The sequence below is a fragment of the Ursus arctos genome, unplaced genomic scaffold, assembly GCF_023065955.2.
Source record: "Ursus arctos isolate Adak ecotype North America unplaced genomic scaffold, UrsArc2.0 scaffold_31, whole genome shotgun sequence".
Taxonomy (NCBI): Eukaryota; Metazoa; Chordata; class Mammalia; order Carnivora; family Ursidae; genus Ursus; species Ursus arctos.
In genome coordinates, this window is record NW_026622997.1 from 21283764 (window position 1) to 21308285 (window position 24522).

Genomic DNA, 24522 nt, shown 5'->3' on the forward strand with positions numbered 1-24522 from the left:
ACAGACCCCGCCCCCCGCCCCAGGCGCCCCGGCTTGCGCAGCGGCGGAAATGGCCAGGGCGGGGCGAGCGCCGCGGCGAAGGCGAAGGCGGGGACCCTACTCCTCCCTGGTCCCGCCGGCTCCTCCCACCCCGGGTCACGCCGTGACAGGGGCGGAAGCGGCGGCGGCGGCGGCGGAGGCCGAGAGGGGGCTGCGGCTCGCGGCGCGGATCCTGCTGTCCTGTGCGCGCGGCGCGCGGCTCCGGAGAGGCGCCGGCAGCCCCGGGCGGCGCGCAGCGTCTCGCCCGCGCTCCCAGGTGCGGGGCACGCGGCTCCGGGGGCGGGCGCGGGGGCGGCGGCGGATTTCGGGTGACAGCTCCTCACAAAGCGGCTTGGCTGGGGTGCAGGCTGCCCTCCTCCCCCTGTGCAGCGCCCCTCGCCCGGGTGGGAGGTGGACCGGTGCGCTGGGGGCTGCCCCCGCCCTCCCCGTATTGGAAAGGGGGTGCGGGGTCTGAGGAAGGGGAGGGGGGATTCCCGGGCTGGCGTGTAGCAGCGACGGGGTTCCCCAGTTCGTCGCGGGGTTGAGGGTCTCTCCTAACCCCCCTATAATGCTTCCTTTCCGTGCAGGGGTGCCTTCTCCCCCCCGGCTCCTTGCACCTCTCTGGCGCAAAGGTGAGCCCCGGAGGCTGTTGCTTCTCCGACTTGGGAGAAGAGACGAGAAAGCTTTTCGGAGAGCGAGGCGGCTGCAGCTGGCGCCGGGCACGTTGGGGCTCCCTCCTGGGGACTGTCAGAGCCCTGTCACCTGGGGAGTGTCTGCGGCCCGCGGAGAGCCCCCAGTCCGGGGGTAGGAACTCCCTGGCTCGTTCTTCGCAGTCGAGGTGTGGCGGCCAGGAGCCCGCACAGCCTTGCAGGTGTTATAGTAATACTCCGGCGCAGCCACCACGCGTTCAGACACGAGCGGCATTGCCAGGTTGCTGGGGTAACTCCTGCGGGCCTGAGGACCCGGAGGGGGCGGCCCGATTACCCGAGCTGTTAGGCAACAGCCCGGCAGCTGGCAGGTGAAAGAGGAAGGAAGAGAGGCAGGCCCAGCTGTAGAAAGTTGAGGTTCTGTAATGTGGAGTCGAGCCAGATGGAGGCCCAGCCTTCCCTGGGGTGGGGTGCGGGAGTCCCCAGACCGCTCCATTTGGGGAGCTCGAGGCTCTGCAGGCGTACACACCACTCAGGGCTGCTGCGTTTTGTTAGGTCAGTTCCTTTTTTAAAAAATCTATTGTAGTGGAAGAAGGGGCGGGAGGGAAGTTTTCTTCAGGAGGTAGAGGAGAAAATGACCAATAATTAAATTGTCTTTCAGGCAGAGAAAGTAGTCAGTAAAGCATTCAGGCAGTTGAACAGGATCCATATTTCGGAAAACTTGATTAGCGTGGGTGCAAGAAGGTGCTAGTCCTGCCGTATTTTCAGTGGCCCTGGGGGAAATTCTTGTTTCTGTTGTCTCTGAAGAAGTTTCTGGTAGTTTGTCTTATTTTTAGAAAGTAGCTGATGCCCCTGTACATTTTTATTCCAACTTGAAGTCTGGATTCATATTTTTGTGAATTGTGCGTTTTTTGGAAAAAATATTATTCAATAGGCTACTTTAGGAAAAAACCCTGGGAATTATTAAAATAGAAATCGAGACATTGGTATATGCACGTATAAATTTACCTCCCCCCAAAACCTCACTTTTTTCTTCCTTTTGTCACTTGAAAAGAAAGCCAAAGCTATAAATTTAAAATTAGGAAGAAATGTGCTTATATAATTATATTGAACATGAAACAAATTGGTTCTGTTGAGTTGCGTTTATCAATTTGAAAAACCAGGTGAGAGCACTTTATACTAATTTGTTAGCACTTGTGATCAGTATTTCTAAGATTGTATTGAAAAACACCCAAGCTGTAGTCCTTCCAACGTAAACGTTTTCCCCTTCATCTTGAGCCCCCAAACCCCAGCAACAGTGGAAACAGAGAAATTATAGTGTCAGAAAAGGATGAGAGAATGTCACCGTATATTGTATAAAGGTGAAAGTGTACGAACACTTAAAAATCTTTACTTATATTTTTCCTAGACAACACAGATTTAACAGTGGCTTCTATAGTTAATGTTTTCCTTTCCTCTTAACCATTTCTTGAATTATATAATTCTTCATTGCAATTAAATATGTATTTTCCAGTACACAGTTGGATTAAAATGTTTGTTGAAATATCCAGAAACTATGCTTTGAGTTGCCAGTATTCCTAGGTAACAGGGCCAAATGTTGCATGAAACTAGGCTGATTATGTTCCTAAACCCCACGTTAGACTCAAATATTTTTGCTGCAATCCTTACATATACTATATATTTACATATACTATGTACATATTTATACGTGCTTTGTGGCTCATTTTATGAATAACGTGGAATATATGTATTATATAAAGAGATATGTTAGATTGGACGCCTTTTGAAAATATAAATGTGATCCAGAAAGCCTTTGGGTATAAGAATTATAGGTAAACAGTAGGTATGTTAACATTAGTAGTGCTTTATGTAGCAGTATAATGAGTGGTATAGAAACCAAAAGGCACCTTTTTTAATGCTTAATAGGAACGCATTTCAGAATCTGTACAGGATTTAAGCGTTCATAACATAATGGTTTTGAGAAAGTGAAGACTGAGTTAGGCCGTCTTTACCACTGATGTCAAGATTTCTCAAAGTCCGTGTAGGTGGCAAACAGAGTTTTCACATGTGGTGTTAATAATCCATGAAAAATGCTCTTATGAATGTTAGTACAATTCACGTATATGAAACAGTAGGATTACAAGGTCCTCAAAGCTTTTCTCCAAGATGAAGATTATATTTGTGGAATTTGTATCTTATAACACTTTTCCACTTTCAAATTCCTTACCCATAGGTATGTCCTATGTTCATGGGGTGTGTGTGTGTGTGTGTGTGTGTAATAAATACACGGATCAGGGAAGGAATTGTGATGATTGTAAAATCTGTATGTTACTGCATACTTATGGTAAGCATTTTTATTTCTTATTTAATTGAAAAATACTAATTTGATAACTCTTAATCTTTCCTGGTTACTATGCATTATTTTTCTTATAGACTTTGGTTCCTAATGCTTATGCGGCTATTTAAACCAGTTTGAGAGCTCGTAAATTTTTCTAGTAGAAGATACCAGTGACTGTCTAACCCAGATTCCTAAATTCAGTAGTGACTGGACAGGGTGCCTGAGATTTTACTGAGAGGGAGCAACTGAGTTTTCTTTGTAAAGTATAATAAGATCGAAATTCAGGAGCTACTGAGAAGACACAGTAAGAGGGAGAGGAGCAGACAGACAAAGACCAGGTATTTTTACTCATTGAATTTTACAAACAGCAGTGTAATTCTTTTATTGGTCATCTGTGTGGTGTTTCTTGTTTTTATATTTTTAAATGTATATACTACAAATGGACAGCATTTATTAAGTACTTAAAGTATGCCAGGTCTGGTGCTTTAAATACCACTGCTATGGTACATACTTGCTGTGCCCATTTCATAGACGGGAACACTGAGGCTTAGTCTTGGATTAAGTAACTTGAAAGCAGTGGCTTCACAGTAGTGCAGTCTACCTGCAGAGCATATGCTCTTACCTAGTAAGCTACATAGTAACTTTAATCTAGAGTGTTGAAAGTATTATTGTTTACTTATTTAATTTAATTTTTTTTTTGAAGATTTTCTGACACGATGGCAACACCACGGAGGAGGACAAAGAAAAAAGCATCTTTTGATCATTCTCCGGATAGCCTGCCTTTGAGGAGCTCCGGTAGGCAGGTATTATTCATTTGTTCATTAATGCACCTGTTGGGTTTTTGTTTGTTTTTAAAGAAAGAGTAGGAGCAGGGGTTAGGGGGGAGGGCAGAGGGAGAGGAGAAGGAGAGAGAGAATCCTAAACAGGCTCCATGTCCCCAGTGCAGAGCTCCTACACAGGGCTTGATCTCACGACCCGGAGATCATGACCTGAGCCGAGATCATGACCTGAGCTGAATCAAGAGTTGGACGCTTCACCGACTGAGCCACCCAGGTGCCCCAAGTTTTTTTATTTTTAAGTCCTCTCTACACCCACCTTGGGGCTTGAACTCACAACCCCGAGATCAAGAGTCGCATGTTCCACTGGCTGAGCCAGCCTGGTGCCCCACAACCTTAGGATGATTGGGGCTGAAGTATTAGAGATGAAAAGGTACGATTCCAGTCCTCAAGGAACTTGTAGCCTAGTGGAGAAATTCCCCTCGGAACAATCACAGCGCGGTGTGATAAAGTGGTAGAATGTAGAAAAAAGTACATCTGGCAGAGGGACAGATGTCCCTGCAAGGACAGGCATGGAGTGTGAATCAGCATGAGCTGTTCAGAGAACCACAGCTGTGTGGTTGCTCCCAGGATGTGAGCTGAGGCCAGACCATGCTTGGCTTGGCGTCATTCATAGGAATGTGGACTTCAGTTTATAGCTGGTCGGCTGCTGTTGGCAGGTTACTTGCTGCCATCTCTTTTCTAGGGCTTTTTCTTTTCTTTTTTTTTTTTTTAAGAAAAATATTGAATGATGTAACTCTTTTTCTAAAATTATTCAGCTTTCGGGGACACCTGGCTGGCTCAGTCGGAAGAGTGTGCCACTCCTGGCCTTGGGGTTGTGAGTTTGAGCCCCACGTGGGGCATAGAGACGACTTAAATAAATACATAAACTTAAAAAAAAGTAAAATTATTCAATGTTTTAAAATCTGCAGTACTGAGAGGATATGACTATTCTAATTAAAGGGAAAAAAAATCTTGGGGCTCCTGGGTAGCTCAGTTGGTTAAGCATCTGCCTTTGGCTCAGGTCATGATCTCAGGGTCTTGGGATCGGGTTCCTTGTTGGGCTCCCTTCTCCCTCTCCATCCCCCCCCCCACAAGCTCTCTCTCCAATAAATAAATAAATAAAATCTAAAAAAAAAAAAAAAAAAGAAAAGAATAAAAGTCTTGATATGAGAGGAGCTTTTGCTTTGACTGGTACAGCTTTTTCCTAAGAAAGGCTCATGTGCATTTTAGCTCTGTCCTCGGAGACCTGTCATTCAAGTGCTGCTTCTGTATTTGCAGCAAGTCACTGAATTATTTGCACACTGCCGTCTCTGAGAACTTGCTGTATTGTCAGCCCCTCACCTGCTGCCAGGGTGTTGTTGATTTTCACAGCGGCAAAGTTATTTCAGTCTCGAACTTCCCACCTCCTTCACCCTGGGCCCTTCTGGGGAAAATCGCGTAACCTCAGCCGATTGTTCCTCAGGCGAAGAAAAAAGCAACAGAGACGACAGATGAGGATGAGGACGGCGGGTCAGAGAAGAAGTACAGGAGATGTGAGAAGTCAGGCTGCACAGTAGCGTGTCCCGTGTGCTTTGCAAGCGCTTCTGAAAGGTCCGTGTGGCAGGCGGGCCTCGGCCGCCCCTCCCCGCCCGGGGGGAGCATCATCCTCCAGGAGAGTTTTCCTAAAGATAGATATAGATACTGGAAGTCGTCTAAGAATAGAGACGCTTCCCGTGCATTTCGTGCACACCGCACCCTCCTCTGTGCTCCCCCGGGAGACCTAGTCGTGGCAGCTCTAGCAGCCACCAATCAGCGTCCTCCAATCCGCCCACTGTGGCTGTACCTCTCCTGGGGTGGGGGGGAGGGGGTAGGAGAGGACCCTGGGCCCCCAGTGGGGACCAGCATGTGTTCACTTCCCCTGTGCTTCTCCTCCCCCTCAGATAACATTCCTCCTCTTCAGTAGACACGGACCGGTCTCAGCCACGGAGCTACCTTCACTCTTGCCATTTTTATGGGCATGACCCAAGCATGACCTTTTACTTCCCCAGAAAAATCGTCAGTTAAGGCTTCCGCGTCAATAAAACCTGGAAAACAAATCCCATTTTAATCTTTTAACCACGAAGAGGTGGTGGTGGTAGTGTTCACCGTGGCATCGGAGGTCGTCCTGTGCTCCCTGATCGGCCGTGGGGCAGGTTCTGTTTGCCGGAGCGCCTGCGTGATGGACAGACTGCAGCTGGCTGTTCGGTGGTGGGCCATGCGTTACTGCTGGAGACTGCCCCGTCTCCTTCATGCACTCACTGCTCACAGCAAGCATGGCCACGTTCCTTGTTCTGTACCCTAAAACTCATTGCTCCGGGGGAGTCTTGAGAAAACATCTAAGCCCCAGGCCCTTGTGCTGTGCAGCCAGCTGGGTTACGTACCATGGGTCTTTAAGTCCCTGTGTCTTCACCAGGTTTTACGAGGGATCAGACATCCTTTTAAGTTTCCCCGGTCCTCAACTCTCGGTTGTTAGGATTCTAAGTGGAGATGGTGCAAAATGGGCTCATAGGATGTGCTTAAGACCTGTTTTTAAAAAGCGGGACAACATGCTTATTCATTATGAAGCTACACGTGTTTTGCTATTTTCAGGTGTGCCAAAAACGGCTACACATCCCGATGGTATCACCTCTCCTGTGGGGAGCATTTCTGTAATGAATGCTTTGACCATTACTACAGAAGGTTTGTTCGCTGATTGTTGGAGCTTGCCGTGGTGGAGGGGACGGTGGCGGGGGGCTGCGGAAGGGGTCAGACAGTTAAGACGGAGCCCCCAGGCTTACTGAATTATTCTACCCTTTCACCCGTGCCTGAGCCGACTACAGCTGAGCCAGAACTTTGATGCAGTGGCTGGGTGTGTGTCTGTGCTACGTGTGTGCACGCTCAGGGCTCAGGAAGTGCCTGCTAACTCCTGGTCTGCACGTTCTGAAAAATCTAGGCCCTGCTTTGCTGTTCTGTGACCGTGCATGGGGGCAGTGCTGCAGAGATTTGAGGGAGGATGCTGACAACTGTGGGGTGCTGGACAGACAGGGGGACATCCCGTCTTAATAGTTTTCCATACTAAACGGGAAGGAATGCACCCTTCCCGACCACCTCTTTGACGGGTACCGAGATAACCTTCCCTCTCTTTATGATGTGGCTAGTTAAATCCGTTACGAAAGGCTTGCTGACCTGCCCCCTGTTCAGAAAACCTGGTGAACTTCTAGCTTGATATATTTATTTTTATTTTTTTTTCAGCCATAAGGACGGATATGACAAATATACTACTTGGAAAAAAATATGGACTAGCAACGGAAAAACTGAACCTAGTCCCAAAGCTTTCATGGCGGACCAGCAGCTCCCCTATTGGGTAAAAAGTGTAATGCTGTATTGCCCTGGAAAAAGGTTGTGGAGCGAAAGGCAGGGATGGGTGAAAATACTGATTTTTAGGAAATGTTTCTATTATTACACTTATTCTTTCTGGGTCTGTTAAAACATATCGCATTTTTTATTTCTGTTGAAAACCTTGATAATTCACATAGTACAAAGAAGTGTACAGATCCTAGTTAGGTTGAAAATCATACTTTGCGTATAATTTTAGTTTATTGATTTAATTTTACTTTTCCATGTAGCCGTTCTTTGAAAATATATTTTAGTGATTGTATATATGAGATAAATATATTATCACTTAATAAATGATTTGCTAGTTTAAAAATATAAGTAATTTTGAGCTTCTCTTGCACACTTAAAATTTTCTTATTAATGCAAATTTCACATAACATAAAATTAGCTATTTTTTTTTTTTTTACTTTTTTAAAGTTTTATTTAAGTACTCTCTACACCCAACATGGGCTCGAACTCATGACCCCAAGATCAAGAGTCACGTGCTCTTCCCCTGAGCTAGTCAGGTGCCCCCAAACTAACTATTTTAAAGTGCATGATTTAGTGGCATTTAATACATTGATAACACTGTGCAACCAAATGCTAATTCCAAGGCATTTACATCATTCACTGAGGAAATCTGTGCCCATCGAATAGTCACCTTCCATTCCCCCTCCCCTAGCCCCTGGCAACCACTGATCTTTGTCTTTGTGAGGTACCTATTTTGGGTGTTTTATATAAAGGAATCATGCAGTATGTGACCTTTCATGACTGGCTTCTTTCACATAGCATCATGTTTTTGCAGTTCATCTATGTTCTAATTCATTCCTTTTCATGGGTAATATTCCATTGTATGGATTGGTCCGATTTTATTTATCCATTCGTCAATCATCTGTTGATGGACATTTGGGTTGTTTTCACTTTTTAGTTATTGCATACAGTTGCTGGTATGGACGTCTTATGCATGAATATTTGAATACCTGTTTTCAGTTCTGTTGTATACCTAGGGATAAAATTACTGGGTTGTATGGGAACTGTTTAACCCCTTGAGGGACTGCCATACTCTTTTCCATAGCAAACTGCTGGGTCTTCATTCCCAGCAGCACTGTGTGAGGGTTCAAATTTCACCACATCCTCACCAACTCTTGTTTTCCATTATTTTGATTCTAGCTGTCGTAGTAGGCATGAATGACACATACCCCTAGTGGGAGTATCTCATTGTGGTTTTGATTTGCATTTTCATAATGATTAATGCATTTTTTGTGTGCTTACCATTTGTTTATCTTCTTTGGAGAAATATCTGTGCAAGTCTTTTGCCCATTTTTAAAAAATTATTATGTTCCCTGTGCTGTACATTTCGTTTCTGTGACTTATAACTGGAAGTTTGTAGCTCTTAGTTGCCTTCACCTGTTTCACCCATCCCTCTACCCACCTTGCCCCTGGCAACCACCAGTTCTCTGTATTTAAGAGTCTCTTTGTTTCTTTGTTTGTTAATTTAATTTTTAGGTTCCACATATAAGCAAAATCATCCAGTATTTATCTTTCTCTGATTTGTTTCACTTATTACAATGTTCTTTAAGTTCATCCATGTTGTTACAAATAGCAAAATCTCATTCTTTTCTATGTTTGTGTTATATTCTGTTGTGTGTATGTATACCATTTCTTTTTTATTCATCTATCGATGGACACTTGGGCTGCTTTCATATCTTGGCTATTTTAAACAGTGCTACGGTAAATATAAGGTGCATGTATCTTTTCAAGTTAGTGTTTTTGTTTTCTTTGGGTAGATACCCAGGAGTGAAATTATTGGATCATATGGTAATTCTGTTTATTTTTTGAGGAAACTCCATATGTTTTCCACAGTGGCTGCAGCAATTTGCATTCTTACCAACAATGCACGAGTGTTCCTTTTCCTCCACATTCTCACTAACACTTACATTTCTTGTTTCAACACTAGCCATTCTGACAGGTGTAAGATATCATTGTGGTTTTGATTTGCATTTCCCTGATGATGAGTGATGTTGAGCATCTGTTCATGTGTCTGTTGGCCAACTGTAGGTCTTTGGAAAAAAAGTCTATTCAGGTCTTCTGCCCATTTTTAATCAGATTATTTGTTTTCTTGGTGTTGAGTTATAGAAGTTCTTTATATAGTTTGGATATTAACTCTTTATTAGAGATGTCATTTGCAAATATCTTCTGTTCACTGGGTTGCCTTTGGGTTTTGTTGATGGTTTCTTCACGGTGCAAAAGCTTTTTATTTTGATGTAGTCCCAGTTGTTTGTCTTTGCTTTTGTATCCCTTGCCTCAGGAGACCTATCCATAAATATTTTGCTAAGACCAATGTCCAGGAATTTACTACCCATGGTTCCTTTTGGAAGTTTTACACTTTCAGGTCTCACATTTAAATCTTTCATCCATTTTAAATTTATTTTTGGGTATGGTGAGAGAAAGTGGTTCAGTTTCATTCTTTTGTATGCTGCTGTCCAGTTTACTCAGCACCATTTATTTATTTATTTATTTTATTTTTTTAAAGATTTTATTTATTTATTTGACAGAGATAGAGACAGCCAGTGAGAGAGGGAACACAAGCAGGGGGAGTGGGAGAGGAAGAAGCAGGCTCACAGCGGAGGAGCCCGATGTGGGGCTCGATCCCACAACGCTGGGATCACGCCCTGAGCCGAAGGCAGACGCTTAACCGCTGTGCCACCCAGGCGCCCCTACTCAGCACCATTTATTAAAGTAACATCTTTCCCCCCATTGTATATTCTTGCCACCCCATTGTGGATTCATTGATCATATAAACATGGGTTTATTTCCGGGCTCTCTATTCTGTTCCATTGACCTTTGTGTTTTTGTGCCAGTACCATAGTATTTGATTACGACAGCTTTGTTGTGTATCTTGAAATCTGGGATTGTGAGAGCTCCAGTTTTGTTCTTTCTCAAGACTGCTTTGGCTATTTGAAGTCTTTGTAGTTCCGTACAAATTCAGGATTATTTTCATTCTGTGAAAAATGCTGTTGGTATTTTGATGGGAATTGCATTATATCTGTAGATTGCTTTGGGTAGTACGGACATTTTAAGAATATTATTTCTCGGGGCACCTGAGTGGCTCAGTCGTTAAGCATCTGCCTTTGGCTCAGGGCGTGATCCCGGAGTCCTGGGATCGAGCGCCACATCAGGCTCCTCCGCTGGGAGCCTACTTCTTCCTCTCCCACTCCCCCTCCTTGTGTTCCCTCTCTTGCTGGCTGTCTCGCTGTCAAATAAATAAATAAAATATTAAAAAAAAAAGAAAGAAAATTCTTTCAATCCACAAGCATGGTATATCTTTCTATTTGTGTCGTCTTCAATTCTTTTCATTAACGTCTTATAATTTCAGAATACAGGTCTTTCACTTTCGTGGTCAAGTTTATTTCTAGGTATTTTTATTCTTTCTGGTGTAATTGTAGATACGATTATTTCCTTAACTTCTTTTTCTGCTACTTCATTATTAGAGTGTAGAAACACAACTGATATCTGTATATTAACATATTGTGCAACTTTCCTGAATTCATTTATTCTAATTGTTTTTTGGTGGAGTCTTCAGAGTTTTCTATATATATTATCATGTCATTTGTCAATAGGGACGGTTTTACTTCTTCCTTACCAATTTAGGTGCCTTTTATTTCTTCATGCAACAGACAAGAAAAATAAATAAAAGACATCTGTTTTAAACAACCCATTTTTAAATTGGGTTGTTTATATCTTTCATTGTTGAGTTGTAAGAGTTCTTTATATATTCTGGATCCTAAACCCTTGAGATACAGGACTTGAAAATATTTTCTCCTATAAGTTGCCTTTTCACTTCTTGATAGTGTCTTTTGATGTGCAGAATTTTTTATTTTGAAGTTTAGTCTGTTTTTTTTCTTTTGCTGCTTATGCTTTTGGTGTCGTATCCAAGAATCTATTTCCAAGTCTGAGGTCATGAAGATCCTTTCTTCTGAAGAGTTTTGTCACTTTCAGTCTTCATTTAGATGTTTGATCCATTTTGAGTTATTTTTTTTTTTTTTTGAGATTTATTTTGGAGTGCACACGAGCAGGAGGAGGAGCCGAGGGAGAGGGAGTCTCAAGTCGACTCCCTGCCGAGTGCAGAGCCTGATGCAGGGCTCAGTCTCACAACCCATGAGATCATGACCTAAGCTGGAACCAAGAGCCGGATGCTTAACTGACTGAGCCACTCAGGCGCCCCCATTTTTGAGTTAATTTTTGTATGTGTGTGAAGTAGGCGTCCAGCTTAATTCTTTTCATATATATCTGCATACTTTAAAAAAATAAACCTTATATTTTGGAATCTTAAATTTACAGAAAAGTCATAAGGATAATAACAGAGAATTCCCATCTATACTTCATCCAGTTTCTCCTGATGTTATCATCCACCAGCCCTGATTAAAGCTAGACATTAATATTGGTACGGTACTAATAACTACATTGCAGACTTTATTTGAATTTCTCCAGCTTTTTCACTAGTGTCCTTCTTACTGTTCCAGGATCCAGTTCAGAATACCACAGTGCATTTAATGTGCATACTTTTTGACTAAATTTAGCTCTGATCGTTTCCTTCGGTTAGAGCTGGAAAACCTTTCTGACAACAGTGCTTAGATCCCCTTTGCACTTTCCCTGTGCGTGAGCTAGTATTGAATCAGAAGTCATTACCCTCGTGGGGTAAAAGTGGATTCTATGGGTGGTGGTGATGCAAGGGGGAGGAAAAAGTACTCCCAAGTACAAAAAGGTTGGTTGGATCTTGTGGAAAAGATGGCAGAGTGAGTGTTGTTGGATAGACCTGCTAGTTCAAGATTAGCCAACTCACCTTGACATGTTGCTTTCCTTCTAGGTTCAGTGTACAATACCCGAGTGTAGAAAATGGAGACAACTTACCAAGGAAATCCACCTTACTCCACAGATAGCAAGGACCTACCGATGTGGTATGAAATCAAATACTACTATTAAGGTACGATCTCCGTTGGTTTTGCTTTTGAATTAATGGGTAGGTTAATTTAGTTGTTACTGAATAGTGATGGGTGTATATTTTTCGTTTATTGATTATTTTATCAGGATTGTATCAGTCCACGTATAACAGGACCCCAACTGCAATGGCTTAACCAATTGAGGACTTTATTTTTTTCTCGTGATAAGGAGTTTGGAAGTAGCCTGTCCAGGGCTGGTGTGGCTGCCCTGCGAAGTCTCCCTTTTGTTTCCAGTCCCACCAGGAGATGGTTCCTGTACATCAGCTATTGTGTCCAGATTCTTTTTTTTTTTTTTTTAAAGATTTTATTTATTTATTTGACAGAGATAGAGACAGCCAGCGAGAGAGGGAACACAAGCAGGGGGAGTGGGAGAGGAAGAAGCAGGCTCATAGCAGAGGAGCCTGGTGTGGGGCTCGATCCCACAACGCCGGGATCACGCCCTGAGCTAAAGGCAGACGCTTAACCGCTGTGCCACCCAGGCGCCCCTGTGTCCAGATTCTAAGCATTGAAAAGTTGAGAAACGCAAAGGGCAAGAGGGGTGTGCCAGCTGAGCTTCTCCCTCTTTTATTGGTAAAATAGTAGCTTTCCAGAAAGTTCCAACAGTAGATTTCTCTTTACATCTCATTGTAGAACAGGACCATGCAACAACTGTGGACGACAGTAGGGATACAGCAAGGCAGTGTAACTGAGCATGTTGCAACATCAAACAAAACCAGAATCCTTGAGTAAGGAAGAAGGGATGGATGGATATGTTTGAGCAGTTAGGAATCTGACCTCGTTGGTATACTGTGCCTTTTTTTTTTTTTTTTTTGACATGTGTCAGTTCCTTAGTATTTAAAATGTCTTATATGTATTTATTTTTATATTAGTTTCAGGTATATAATCTAGTGATTCAGTAATTCTGTACTCTGTGCTCATCACACAAGTGCCCTCTTAATCCCCATCACCTATTTCCCCCATCCCCACCCACCTCCCCTCTGGCAACCATCAGTTTGTTCTGTATATTTAAGGGTCTGTTTCTTGATTTGTTTCTTTCTCTCTCTCTCTTTTCTTTTCCTTTGTTTCTTAAACTCCACATATGATTGAAATCATATGGTATTTGTCTTTGACAGACTTATTTCACCTCACGTTATACTGTCTGCATCCATCCATGTTGTCACAAACGGCAAGATTTCATTCTTTTTTATGGCTGAATAATATTGCATTGTGTATACACACCACATCTTTATCCAGTCATCTATTGGTGGACACTTGGGCTTCTTCCGTAATTTGGCAATTGTAGATAATGCTGCAATCAACAAGCAGGTGTACGTATCCCTTTGAATTAGTATTTTTGTATTTTGGGGGTAAATACCCACTAGTGCAATTATTGGATCATTTTTAACTTTTTGAAGACCCTCCATACTGTTCACACCAGCTGCACCAGTTTGCATTCCCACCAAGAGTGCACGAGGGTTCCTTTTTCTCCACATCCTCACCAACACTTGTTGTTTCTTGTGTTGTTGATTTTAGCCATCCTGACAGGTGTGAGGTGATATCTCATTGTGGTTTTGATTTGCATTTCCCTAATAAGTGATGTTGATGTCTTTTCATGTGTCTGTTGGCCATCTGGATATCTTCTTTGCAGAGATGTCTGTTCGTATCTTCCCATTTCTGGTTGGATTATTTGTTTTTTGGAGGTGTTGAGTTGTATCGGTTCTTTATATATTTCGGATACTAACCCTTTATCAGCTAAGTCATTTGCAAATATCGTTTCCCTTCAGTAGGTTGCTTCTTAGTTTTGTTGACTGTTTCATTCATTGTGCGGAAGCTTTTTATTTTGATGTAGTCCCAGTAGTTTATTTTTGCTTTTGTTTCCCTTGACGCAGGAGCCATAGCTAGAAAAATGTTGCTATGGCCAATGTCAAAGAAGTTATTGCCTGTGTTCTCTTCAAGGATTTTTATGGTTTCACATTTAGGTCTCACGTTTAGGTCTTTAATGCATTTTGAGTTTATTTTTGTGTGTGGTGTAAGAAAATGGCCTCATTTCATTCTTTAGCATGTAGCTGTTCACTTTTTCCAACACCATTTGTTGAAGAGACTTTTTTCCATTGGATATTCTTAACTGCTTTGTCAGAGATTGACCATATAATTGTGGGTTCATTTCTGGGTTTTCTATTCTATTGATCTACGTGTCTGTTTTTGTGCCAGTACCATGCTGTTTTGATGACTACAGCTCTGTAATATAACTTGAAGTCCAGAATTGTGGTGCCTCCAGCTTCACTTTTCTTTTTCAAGACTGCTTTGGCTATTCAGGGTCTTTTGTGGTTCCATACAAATTTTATGATTGCTTGTTCTAGCTCTGTGAAAAATGTTGGGGGTTATTTTGACAGGGACTGCATTAAATCTGTAGATTGCTTTGGGTAGTCTGGATATTTTAACAGTATTTGTTCTTTCAATCCATGTGGATGGAATGTCTTTCCATTTCTTTGTGTCACCTTCAGTTTCTTTCATCAGTGTTTTATAGTTTTCAGAGTACAGGCTTTCACTTCTTTGGTTAGGTTTATTCCTAGGTATCTTATTATTTTGGGTGCAGTTGTGAATGGGATTATTTTCTTAATTTCTCTTTCTGTTTCATCATTATTGGTGTATAGAAATGCAACGCATTTCTGTAGATTAATTTTGTAGCCTGTGACTTCACTCAATTTGTTTATCCGTTCTAGCAGTTTCTTGGTAGAGTCTTTTGCGTTTTTTGTATGTAGTATCATGTCACCTGCCAACAGTGAAAGTTTTACTCGTTTCTTACCTATTTGGATGCCTTTTATTTCTTTTTTTTTACTTTTATTTTATTTATTTATAATGATTTTTTATTATATTATGTTAGTCACCATACAGTACATCCCCGGTTTCCGATGTAAGGCTCGATGATTCATTAGTTGTGTATTATTTCTTTTTCTTGTCTGATTGCTGTGGCTAGGACTTCCAGTACTATGTTGAATAAAAGTGGTGAGAGTGGACATTCTTGTCTTGCTCCTGATCTTAGAGGACAAGCTCCATTTTTCCCCATTGAGGATGATAGTAGCTGTGGGTTTTTTGTATGTGGCCTTTATTTTGTTTTAGTGTGTTCCTGCTAAACCTGCTTTGTTGAGGGTTTTTTTTTTTTATTATTATGAATGGATGTTGTACTTTGTCAAATGCATTTTCTGCATCTATTGAGATGATCATGTAGTTCTTATCTTTTCTCTTATTAATATTGCTATATCACATTGATTGATTTGTGAATATTGAATCACCCTTGCAACCCAGGTAGAAATCCTGGGTTAATCATGGTGAATGACTTTTTTAACGTATTGTTGGATTTGATTTGCTAGTATTTTGTTGAGTGTTTTTGCATCTATGTTCATCAGAGATATTGGCTTGTAGTTCCCTTTTTTTGTGTGTGTTGTCTTTATATGGTTTTGGTATCAGGATAGTAATGCTGGCCTCATAGAATAAATCTGGAAGTTTTCCTTCCTTTCCTAAGTTTTGAAATAGTTTGAGAAGAGGTATTGACTCTTCTTCAAATGTTTGGTAGAATTCAGCTGTGAAGCCATCTGGTTCTGGACTTTTATTTTTTGGGAGTGTTGATTTTTTTTTTTTTTTTTTTTTTATTACTGATTCAGTTTCTTTGCTGGTGATTGGTCTGTTCAAATTTTGTGTTTCTTCCTGGTTCAGTTTTGGTAGGTTACATGTTCCTATGAATTTATCCATTTCTTGTCTACTTGGCTTATTGCTTTTTATCATATACCATTGCAGTTTATATTTCTGTGGTATTGGTTTTTCTTTCTCCTCTGTCATTTGTGATTTTGAGTCCTTTCTCTTTTTTTCCTGATGAGTCTGGCTAGACATTGTCAATTTTATTTTATTTTTTCCCCCAAAGAACCAGCTCCTGGTTTCATTGTTTTTTAGTTTCTGTATCACTTATTTTTTTTTTTAAGATTTTATTTATTTATATGACAGAGCAAGAGAAGGAACACAAGCAGGGGAAGTGTGAGAGGGAGAAGCAGGCTTCCTGCTGAGCAGGGAGGCCAACGCGGGGCTCAATCCCAGGACCTAGGGATCATGACCTGAGCCAAAGGCAGACGCCCAGTGACTGAGCCACCCAGGTGCCCCCTGTATCACTTATTTCTGCTCTAATCTTTATTTTTTCCTTCCTTCTGCTAGCCTTAGGCTTCATTTGTTGTTCTTTTTGTAGCTGCTTTAAGTGTAAGGTTAGGATGTTTGAGATTTTTCTTGCTTCTGGAGGTCGGCCTCTGTTGCTATATACTGCCCTCTCAGGACTGCTTTTCCTGTGTCCCAATGGTTTGAATCATTGTGTTTCACTTTCATTTGTTTCCATGTACTTTTTAAATTTCTTCTTGCATTTTCCTGGTTGACCCCTTCATTGTTTAGTAGCATGTCATTTAACCTCAACATAACCACAGGTTATTTAACCTGACCACAAATAAAGGTATTTGTGCCCTTTCCGGATTTTTTCTTGGGGTTGATTCTAGTTTCATAGTTTCGCAGTCAGAAAAGATGCATGGTGTGGGGCACCTGGGTGGCTCAGCTGTTAAGCATCTGAAAAAAAAAAGAAAAAAGAAAAGATGCATGGTGTAACTTTGATCTTTTTAAATTTGTTGAGACTTGTTTTGTGGCCTAATATGTGATTTGTTCTGGAGAATGTTCCATATGCACTTGTAAAGGATGTGTATTCTGCTTTAGGATGAAATGTTCTGAATATATCTCTTAAGGGTTTAAGAGATACTGTTGTCATACTGTCCAGTGTAACACTCAAAGCCATTGTTTCCTGGTTGACTTTCTGTTTAGATAATCTGTCCATTGATGTAAGGCAGGTGTTAAAGTCCCCTACTATTTCTGTATTGTCATCGATTAGTTCCTTTATGTTTGTTATTAACTGTTTTATGTATTTGGGTGTTCCTGTGTTGGGTGCGTAATTTTTTTTTAAAGATTTTATTTATTTTAGAGCGAGCAGGGGGAGGGGCAGAAGGAAAGGTGGAGGCAGAGAATCTCAAGCAATCTGAATGAGGAGCCCAACATGGGGCTTGACCCCGTGACCCTGAGACCATCACCCAAGCCAAAACCAAGAGTTGGACACTTAACCAACTGAGCCACCCAGGCATCCCGGGTGCATAAATATTTACAATTGTTATATTTTCTTGTTGGAGTGTCCCCTTTATTATAGTGTCATCCTTTGTCTCTTATTACAGGCTTTCTTTTAAAGTCTCTCTTGTCCAGTAGAAGTATTGCTACTCCAGCTTTCTTTTAATATCCATTTGCATGATAAATGATTCTCCATCCCCACACTTTAAATCTGGAGGTGTTTTTAGGTCTAAAATGAGTCTGTTGTAGGCAGCGTATACATGGGTCTTGTTTTTTAATCCGTTCTGTCACCCTCTGTCTTTTGAGTGGAGCGTCTCGTTCATGTACTTTCAGTATTATTATTGGTATTATTTATTGCGATTTTATTACTCGTTTTGTCATTTGTTTCTGAGAATTTTCTCTGATCCTTTCTTGTCTTTTTCCCTTTCATGGTTTGCTGGTTTTCTTTAGAGATATATTTGGATTTCTCTCTCTTCGTTCTTTGCATATTTGTTGGTGGTTTTTGCTTTGTGGTTACCATTAGGTTTGTACATAACCTTCGTCATATAGCAGACTATATTAAGTTGGTGGTCATTTGGGTTTGAACCCATTCTTTTCTCCTGTCTTCCCCACGTTTTAGGTATAGGGTGTTATATTTTACATCCTTGTATTTTGTGTATTCCTTGGCTTATTTTTTACAGAAATATTCATTTTTGCTGCTTGTGTGTTTTCTACCCTCATATGATCATTTTTGGTCTTTTCTTTCCACTCAGAGTACCCTGTAATATTACTTGCAAGGCTGGTTTAGTGACCATGAACTCCTGTAGGTTTTGTTTGTCTGGGAAACTCCTTCTTTCTCCTTCTATTCCAAATGATAGCCTTGCTGGAAGGAGTATTCTTGACTGCAGGTGTTTCTCATTCAGCACTTTGAATATATCATGCCACTCTTTTCTGCCTTGGTAAGTTTCTGCTGAAAAACTGCGGATAGCCTTATGGGGTTTCCTTTCTCTATGTAACTGTCTTCATTTATATTACTGCTTTTTTTTTTTAAGATTTTATATATTTATTTGACAGAGAGAGACAGCCAGCGAGAGAGGAAACACAAGCAGGGGGAGTGGGAGAGGAAGAAGCAGGCTCCCAGCGGAAGAGCCTGATGTGGGGCTCGATCCCATAACGCCAGGATCACGCCCTGAACCGAAGGCAGACGCTTAACGACTGAGCCACCCAGGCGCCCCTTATATTACTGCTTTTAATATTTTTTCTGTATCACTGTATTTTTACCTTTTTAATTTCAATATGTTTTGGTGTGGCTCTTCTTTTGTTGATTTTATTGGGAGTTCTCTGTGCCTCCTGGATCTATCTCTTCCCTTCCCCAGATTAGGGAAGTTTTCAGCTATTTTTCTTTTTCTTTCTTTTTTTTTAAATTAAGATTCTATTTATTAATTTGAGAGAGAGAGCACATCACACATGCACTGGCCAGGGGAGGGAGAGAGACAAGCAGACTCCACACTGAGTGCGGAGCCCAACTCGGGGCTCAATTTCATGACCCTAAGACCATGACCTGAGTCGAAACCTAGAGTAGGATTCTTAACTGAGCCACCCAGGCACCCCTCAGCTGTTATTTCTTCAAGTAAATTCTCTGCCCCCTTTCCTCTCTCTCTTCCTCTTCTGGGACTTCTGTAATACAAATGTTACTGTGTTTGATGAAGTCACTGAATTCTCTAAGTCTGTTCTTGTTTTGCATAATTCTTTCTCTCTTTCGTTCAGCTTGACTACTTTCCATTACTCTGTCTTCTACGTCACTAATTCTTTGCATCTTTCATCCTGCTGTTCGTTCCATCAAGTGTGTTTCTCATTTCACTGTGCTATGTTATTCCTTTTCTCTGTGTCAAGGGTCGCCATGTTGTCCTCTTTTCTCAAGTTCAGTGAATATCCTTATGATCATTGCTTTAAATTCTCCATCAGGCATGTTACTTATATCTTGTTTCCCTTAGAACTCTGGCTCTGGCATTGTCCTTTAATTTGGGGCACATTCCTCTGCCTTCTCATCTTGTCTAAGTCTCTATGCCTGTTTCTCTGTGTTAGGAAAACCAATTACAACTGTTCTTGAGGGTAATGGCCTTATGAAGAAGAGGTCCTGTAGTGTCTTGCCGTGCAGTGTCCCCTGTTCCCCAGGGCCTGGCACTTCTGCGAGTATCTCCAGTGGTGCTGAGCGAGCTTTGTGGTTCTGTCCTGGATACTTTATCCTTTAGGCCAGTCATCTGCAGAGGCCCTCTTTGTCTGTTGTGGGCAGTGTTTGGTTCCTGGCCTGATGTGGTACATTTTAACTAAATGTGTTCTGTTTTACTTGTGAAATGGGACCCATCATCACTGCCACCAGAACTGAGGCCTTGAAAACCTGCAGGGTGGGGAGATGAGGTGTGGGCAGGGGTGCACTGGCTTTTGGGGGTAACAGGCCTGCCATGCTGCGATTGAGGAAAATGTGACTGGGAAGGTTGGTTCCCCTGGAACACAGGGTTGGGGTGAGACTTGACATAAGCAAGTTAGGTAGCTAGCGTTGGCCCTGGGCTGGTTCTTGTGGGAGGCTCTGGGTCAAGGCTGAGGATGGGCGAGAGAAATGGCTCCTGCCAGTTCCTTTGTTCCCAGAGGGGTCTCTCCATGATCGCCGCTTCTCTGGGACACGCTCTGAGATGAGCAGCTAACCTCCTCACCTTGTGTCCCAGGTGTTCTTCAGATCACTGTTTTATCCATGCTGCATGTCTGAGGGCTGTTTGCCCTGACTTCTCTCCAAGAGTAACCGCGATAGCCTCTAGGCTGTATCCCAGCCAACTCCATTGAGTTTAGAACTCCAGGCTTTAAGTCCTGCTTGTGGCAAGAACTCACGAAATTCAGTCTTTCTTACTTTCCAAGCCAATTGCTATGGGGATTCGTTTTCCCCGTGCACTCCCCTGCATGCTAGTCTGTCTCTTGCCCGTCTCTGCAACCACAGCTCCCTCCTCCCTACTGCAGCGGCCAGGATTCATTTCTCTTCCAAGCCTCATCTCTGCACTTCTACCTTCCTCGGTGTGGCCTTTTCTCTCCCTTTATTTGTGGAGTTTGTTCTCCCAGTCTTCAGATCAGTTTCTGGGGTATTTAGGATGATTTGATAGTTATCTAGTTTTAGTTGTGAGACGGGGCGAGCCTAGCGCCTTTGTCCCCTGCTGCCATCTTTCCCTCTGAAAATAAAGCTTTATTGGAATGTAGCCATGCTCATCCGTTATATATTGTCTGTGGCTGCTTTCCTGCTGCAGTGGTAAGGGGTTTGTGATGTAGACCATATGATACACAGGATTTAAAATATTTACTGTCTGGCCCTTTACAGAAAGTGTTCCCGAACCTCTGTTCTGATCCATGAGCGTGGAATATCTCTCCATCGTTTCAGGGTCTTTAATTTCTCTCCAGAGTGTTTTTCTAGTTTTCACTGAGGGTGTCTTTTGTTAAATTTATTTCTAGGTATGTTGCTTTTTTTCTGTAATTAGAAGTGGAATTTATTTTTAACTTGATAATTTTAAGTTGTTTGTTAAGATTGTGTAGAAATACAGGGGCGCCTGGGTGGGGCACAGCAGTTAAGCGTCTGCCTTCGGCTCAGGGCGTGATCCCAGCATTATGGGATCGAGCCCCACATCAGGCTCCTCTGCTATGAGCCTGCTTCTTTCTCTCCCACTCCCCCTGCTTGTGTTCCCTCTCTCGCTGGCTGTCTCTATCTCTGTCAAATAAATAAAATCTTTAAAAAAAAAAAAAAAAGATTGTGTAGAAATACAGTTTACTTGTATATGTTGACTTTCTACCCAGAGACTTTCTTGAATTCACTTATTACATTTCAAAGATCTTTTTATAGATTGCTTTGGGTTTTCTACAGTCATAGCGACTGTGAATAAAGACTTGTGCTTTTTTTTAAAAACTAGATTTTTCGGCTCGCTCTTCTTATCACTTTGGTCAGGACCATCAGCATAGAGTTGAGGAGAAGTTGGAGAACGGCTATCTTTTCTTGCTCCTGACTTAGGAGGACGGCGTTCAGTATTTTAGCACAGATGTCTTTGATCGGACTGAGAAAGTTCCTCCCTCTCCCTAGTTTGCTGAGAACGTTTTATTCTGAACGCATGTTGGATTTTGTCAGACGCTTTCTCCGTGCTTTTTGTGATGATCGTGTGGGTTTTTCTCCTTTATTGTGGCAAGTTGCACACATTCTAGCATGATGAAACAACCTGGCGTTCCTGGGGGGAAAATCCCACTTGTTCTTAATATATTATCCTTTATTGTTGGGTTCAGTCTGCTCATATTTTGTTGTGGAATTCTGCACCTGTGTTCTTGATGAATACTGTCTGTCATTTTCTTGTAATATCCCTGTCAGGTTCTGGTATCCAAGTTATGCTGGCTCCATAAGACGACTTGAGAAGTATACCCTCCTCTGTTTTGTTAAAGAGTCCATGTACGGTTGATAATGATTTCTTGTTTTACTGTTTGGTATAATTCAGCAGTGAAGACATTGGGCTAGTTTTCTTTGTGAGAAGTTTTGAAATGACAAATGCAGTGTCTTTAACAGATATGTGGCTGTTCACGTGGTTTATTCTACCAGTTTTAGATGGTTGTGTTTTGTGGGTTTTTTAAATTTTTCTAATTAAAAAATTTTTTTTTAGAGGGTGTGTGCATACAGGTCATGGAGGGAGGGGCAGAGAAAGGCAGAGAGAGAATCTTAAGCAGTAAAAAGCGAGACACTGGGGTAGATCTCACCACCCTGAGCTCATGACCTGAGCTGAAATCAAGAGTAGGACGCTTAACCGACTAAGCCAACCAGGCACTCCTAGATAGTTGGGTTTTGAAGAAATTTATTTCATCTGTGTTGTCAAATTAGAGTTGTTTGCACTGTTCCCTAATTCTCCTCTTAGTGTCAGTGGGATCTGTGGTGGTATCCCTGCTTTATTTTTGATGTGGGCAGTTTGGGAGTGAGGGATGGAAAGCACAGATCTAAGCCTGGGACCGGGATCCTGGAATTAGCAAGTCTCGTGCTGAAGCCTTTCAGTTCAGCACCTAAATTGGTGCTCGGGCTGGACCTTCGGAGCAGAAGCCCTGTTTGCGAGACAGGAGAGAGAAACAAGGGAGGGGGCTGATGTTGAGGGTAATAGATTTTCCAGGCAGAGTTGGGTCCAGGGAGGGGAATTGGGGTTCGAGTGTCCGGCAAGTTAATCAGGATCGTGGTTGCACTGAGCTTACCAACTAGCACCTGTGCTTCAGATGACTTCTCAAGTGGGTTTTGTTAGAATATTTAAAAGGAGAGCTCAGCCAGGGAGTGGTCAAAAATAGCAGGCTATTTTAATAGATACTAACTTTGGGGCCATTTTTACCCAGCCTGTTTTTGTGAAGATTCCAAACAATTGTTCTAAAGGATTAAACAAATACCTTGGATGACTTGTCTAATAATGTTATGTTACTAAATACTAGGTGTGTTTTACATGCCAAGTTTATATGAAAATAATTCGTCTTGGCTGTGGTTTAACTGGGTTTGGATTTCTCCATCGTCCCTCTTCTCTTTCTGTGATAACAGAAAGTACAATTTTGACTTCATTTCTACTCATGCTTCAGATCGTCGGTGTTCCTTTTCCCATTTACTTGATCTTTCATCCGGTGGTCTGGGTCTTCACTTTCTTCCACTTGAGCTGCTTTGGAAAAGTCCAAGGTTTTCTGTAGAATGAGCTTTTTTTTTTAGAAAAATGACACGTGTTCGAATTTGAAACAGTGAAGCAATACAGAAAAGAACAAAGATGATAGCAAAAAACCAAACTCATGTGGTCTCCATCGTGAATTCATGAAATAACCGTGGTCTGATGAGGTTCATTCGAGAATATTCCCACATGTGTGCAAGGAGAAGGCCTGGCTGACAGATCCCTCTGGAGTGAAAATAATAGCACACGTGCCGCTTTGATGTGCTGTGGTCATACAGCAACACTTAACATAAGAAGGAGAAGCCAAAGTGAAGTTAGACCTTGCTGAACACGGAATAAGGATTTCTTCATCACAAGGAATAATAGTTTCTAAAGTCTTCTTGAAAGGTTAAGAAGACATGTGATGAGAATGTTGGGAGGTTGGAATTGTCCTAACTTCTTTTTTAAATTGCATGTTTCAGTCTTAGATGCTCATTGACACGCGGCCATGAAAGAGGAAAAAGTAAATTACATCACACTTGAGGCCACCTCTCCGTTTCCTCCTTCCCAATTCCTCTTCGTGTTTTGGGTCATTTGTTTTCAGTCCCCGGAATCCCTCCGTTGTTTACTCTTGCTTTTGTGTTTACACGGCTTTACTGCCCCCCCCCCCCCCCGCAATTTCTGGACCACAGTTCCTTCTGTCCCTCTTTCTTTATTGTGATTCCTCACATGGTTGGATGTATTTTAACAGCAAGGACTTATTTCCAGTAGGGGCTTCGAGGTGTCAGATCCCTTCCGTGTTTGAAAGCTTAATGGTCTTTCTGTCCTCCTGCCTCCCACCATCTTAAAGTTGAAGGGCTTGCGGTCGTCTTAAATCCCAGCATCTGCCTATGGTATCAGGTTTTCCCATCTCCTCCTGCCCTCCAGAGAGCCCCCTTGGAGACCTACTGCTCAGTCTCAACAGATTGCCAGCCATTGCCTGAACTTTTGAAATATTTATTTAAATGGTGTTTATTGACCCAGAGTCCCTTTGGTCTTGCAGCTTCGTATTCTGTCAGGGACAAAGTCTGGAAAGGTTTGTTTGTAAACCAGCGTTAAACAGAACGGTAGTGAGCGACACCTGCTTTTTTTGGAGCTTTCCTTGTTGGTTTATAGATTTTTTTTTTTTTAGAGAGGGAGAGAGAGGGGTGGGGAAGGGCAGGGGGAGCAGGAGAGACAGAATCTCCAGCAGGCTCCAAGCGCAGCGTGGAGCCTGACGGAGGGCTCCATCCCACGACCGTGAGGTCCCCACCTGAGCCGAAATCAAGAGTCAGACACTTCATCAACTGAGCCCCCCCCGAGGCGCCCCTGTTGGTTTATATAAAGGTGCTTCCATATCATTCCATAAAGGTCTCTTTTTTTTAAAGACCATGTAATACATAGTCCACTGAATTGATGTATCCTGATGAATTTCACCTGACTGAAGGGTATTGAGGGGACTTTTACATGTTTACTGTTGGCGACGGTGCTACAGTGATAGCTTTGTATCTCTGCTGTTTTCAGTCTCGTGGA

General features: G+C 42.3%; 1 protein-coding gene across 8 annotated transcripts in view; it reads left to right on the forward strand.

Moving 5' to 3' along the window:
- Positions 1-154: 154 nt before the first annotated feature.
- Positions 155-24522, forward strand: part of KDM1B (lysine demethylase 1B) — a 56786-nt gene continuing 32418 nt past the window's right edge. Inside the window, exons 1-7 of one of the 8 annotated variants that reach the window (XM_048225680.2) lie at positions 155-295; positions 606-650; positions 3707-3806; positions 5284-5411; positions 6429-6518; positions 7071-7182; positions 12061-12177. In XM_048225680.2, the coding sequence (XP_048081637.1) occupies positions 3720-3806; positions 5284-5411; positions 6429-6518; positions 7071-7182; positions 12061-12177 (534 nt within the window). In that variant the 5' untranslated portion in view covers positions 155-295; positions 606-650; positions 3707-3719. Of the gene's footprint in view, positions 296-605; positions 3342-3706; positions 3807-5283; positions 5412-6428; positions 6519-7070; positions 7183-12060; positions 12178-24522 lie in introns of those variants that run through there. The other 7 variants (XM_044388773.3, XM_048225682.2, XM_048225684.2 and 4 more) reach the window with 7 other exon arrangements.